General features: G+C 47.5%; 1 protein-coding gene across 1 annotated transcript in view; it reads left to right on the top strand.

Annotated features, from left to right (window-relative positions):
• Positions 1-367: 367 nt before the first annotated feature.
• The window catches only part of LOC134445180 (stonustoxin subunit beta-like), a gene marked incomplete at its 5' end in the record, with an annotated part of 2,125 nt that continues 238 nt past the window's right edge, over positions 368-2,254 (top strand). Inside the window, 2 exons of the mRNA XM_063194265.1 lie at positions 368-395; positions 1,972-2,254. The exon at positions 1,972-2,254 is cut by the window's right edge and continues 238 nt beyond it. Coding sequence (XP_063050335.1) covers positions 368-395; positions 1,972-2,254 — 311 coding nt within the window. The remainder of the gene's footprint in view (positions 396-1,971) is intronic.

The following is a 2,254-nucleotide window of genomic DNA, read 5'->3' as shown; positions in this document are numbered from 1 at the left end:
ATTGGGGGAGTAAAAAAAACCAAAGATTTTAAAACTTTTTTTTCCCTGGTAGTCAGGAGGATATTGTGGTGCTGATGCATTTATTTAGGCAAATGTGATATTTTCATATTGTGGTGTTGATGCACTTATTTAGGCCAATGTTATGTTTTCATATTGTGGTGTTGATGCACTTATTTAGGCCAATGTTATGTTTTCATATTGTGGTGTTGATGCACTTATTTAGGCCAATGTTATGTTTTCATATTGTGGTGTTGATGCACTTATTTAGGCCAATGTGATGTTTTCATATTTTGGTGTTGATGCACTTATTTAGGCTGATGTGATGTTTTCTTTCTCAGTGTCTGATGGCCAGGCTCTTATTGCTGAACCAGTGACCAGAGAGGACTTCTTAAAGTGTGAGTTGGACACACACACACACACACACACACACACACGCACACGCACACGCACACGCACACGCACGCGCACACACACACACACACACACACACACACACACACATCATACTTCAGTTCTTTGCAGTGTTGTTCCTTTAGACTAACATAACGTCTTACATACTTGCATACATCTTAAATACATTTTAGCAAATGTGATCAATGTGAAAGGATGTCACTTGCATGCTTCCACACATACACACACACAGGTAACCCATCACACACACACACACACAGGTCACAGGTAACCCATCACACACACACATCACACACGCGCGCGCGCACCCCCCCTCCCCCCAACACACACACGTAATCCCCCCCAAAAACCACACACACAGGCAACCACACACAAGCACACACACAAACACCACACACACACACACACACACAGGTAACACCCCCCCACACACACACACACACACATAATCCCCCCCACACACACACACACACGTGCTGTACCCCCGCCCCCCCAACACACACATAATCCCCCCACACATACACACACACGCACACACACAGTATACACACACACACACACACACACACTTCATACTTCAGTTCTTAGTGCTGTTCCTTTATACTAACATAAAGTCTTTGTAAAATACATTTTTGCAAATTTGATGAATGCGAAAGGATGTCACATGCATGCCTCCATATGACACACACACACACACACACACAAACAAGTAACCCCCCCCCCCACACACACACACACACAGGTAACACCCCCCCCCCCCACACACACACACACATACACACACATACAGCTAATCCCCCCCCCACACACACACACATATAGACACACACACACAACTTTACTTGTTCAGACACATGCGGCACACATTCACATACACCACACACACACATCCCCCCCCACACACACACTCACACACACACATAAACCCCCTCTGCACACACACACACATTCACATGCAAACTTCCCTACAAACACACACACACACACACACACACACACACACACACACACACACACACACACACACACACACACACACACACACACACACACACACACACACACACACACACACACAGTTCATCCCCCCCCACCACACATATACATGCACCCCCCCACACACACACACACAGGTAACCCCCCCCACACACACACAACTTTACTTGTTCAGATACTTACTACAGACACTCACATATACCAACTCACACACACAAACATCCATGCATACATTTGAGCACCCCCCCCCCCCACACACACACACACACCTCCTCTGCACACATGCATTCACATGCACACCTCCCTACACACACACACATACTGTACACCCCCCCCCCACACACACACATATATATATATTATAACCCACCACACACACACACAGATAATCCGCCCCACACAAATATGTAACCCCCCCCCACACACACACACACACACGTACCCCCCTCCCACACACACACACACACACACACACACATACGTAACCCCCCCCACCCCCAGCCCCCCCAAACACACACAGAGCTATCCATAACCTTGTTCTTTTCCTGTCTTCTCCTCCATCAGATTCCTGTCACTTCACTCTGGATCCAAACACAGCACATGGAGACCTCCATCTGTCTGAGGGGAACAGGAGGGTGGAGATGAGACGTGGAGGCCAGTCATATCCTGATCATCCAGACAGATTTGATTTGTGGTGGCAGGTGCTGTGTAGAGAGGGTGTGTCTGCACGCTGCTACTGGGAGGTTGAGTGGAGTGGAGCATTGGTTGGTATAGTAGTGTCATATAAAAGCATCAGCAGGAAAGGAGGTGGTCATGAGTGTCTGTTTGGACTTAATGATCAGTCCTG

Source organism: Engraulis encrasicolus, chromosome 3, assembly GCF_034702125.1.
Source record: "Engraulis encrasicolus isolate BLACKSEA-1 chromosome 3, IST_EnEncr_1.0, whole genome shotgun sequence".
Lineage (NCBI taxonomy): Eukaryota > Metazoa > Chordata > Actinopteri > Clupeiformes > Engraulidae > Engraulis > Engraulis encrasicolus.
This window is presented reverse-complemented; position numbering and strand designations above follow the sequence as displayed.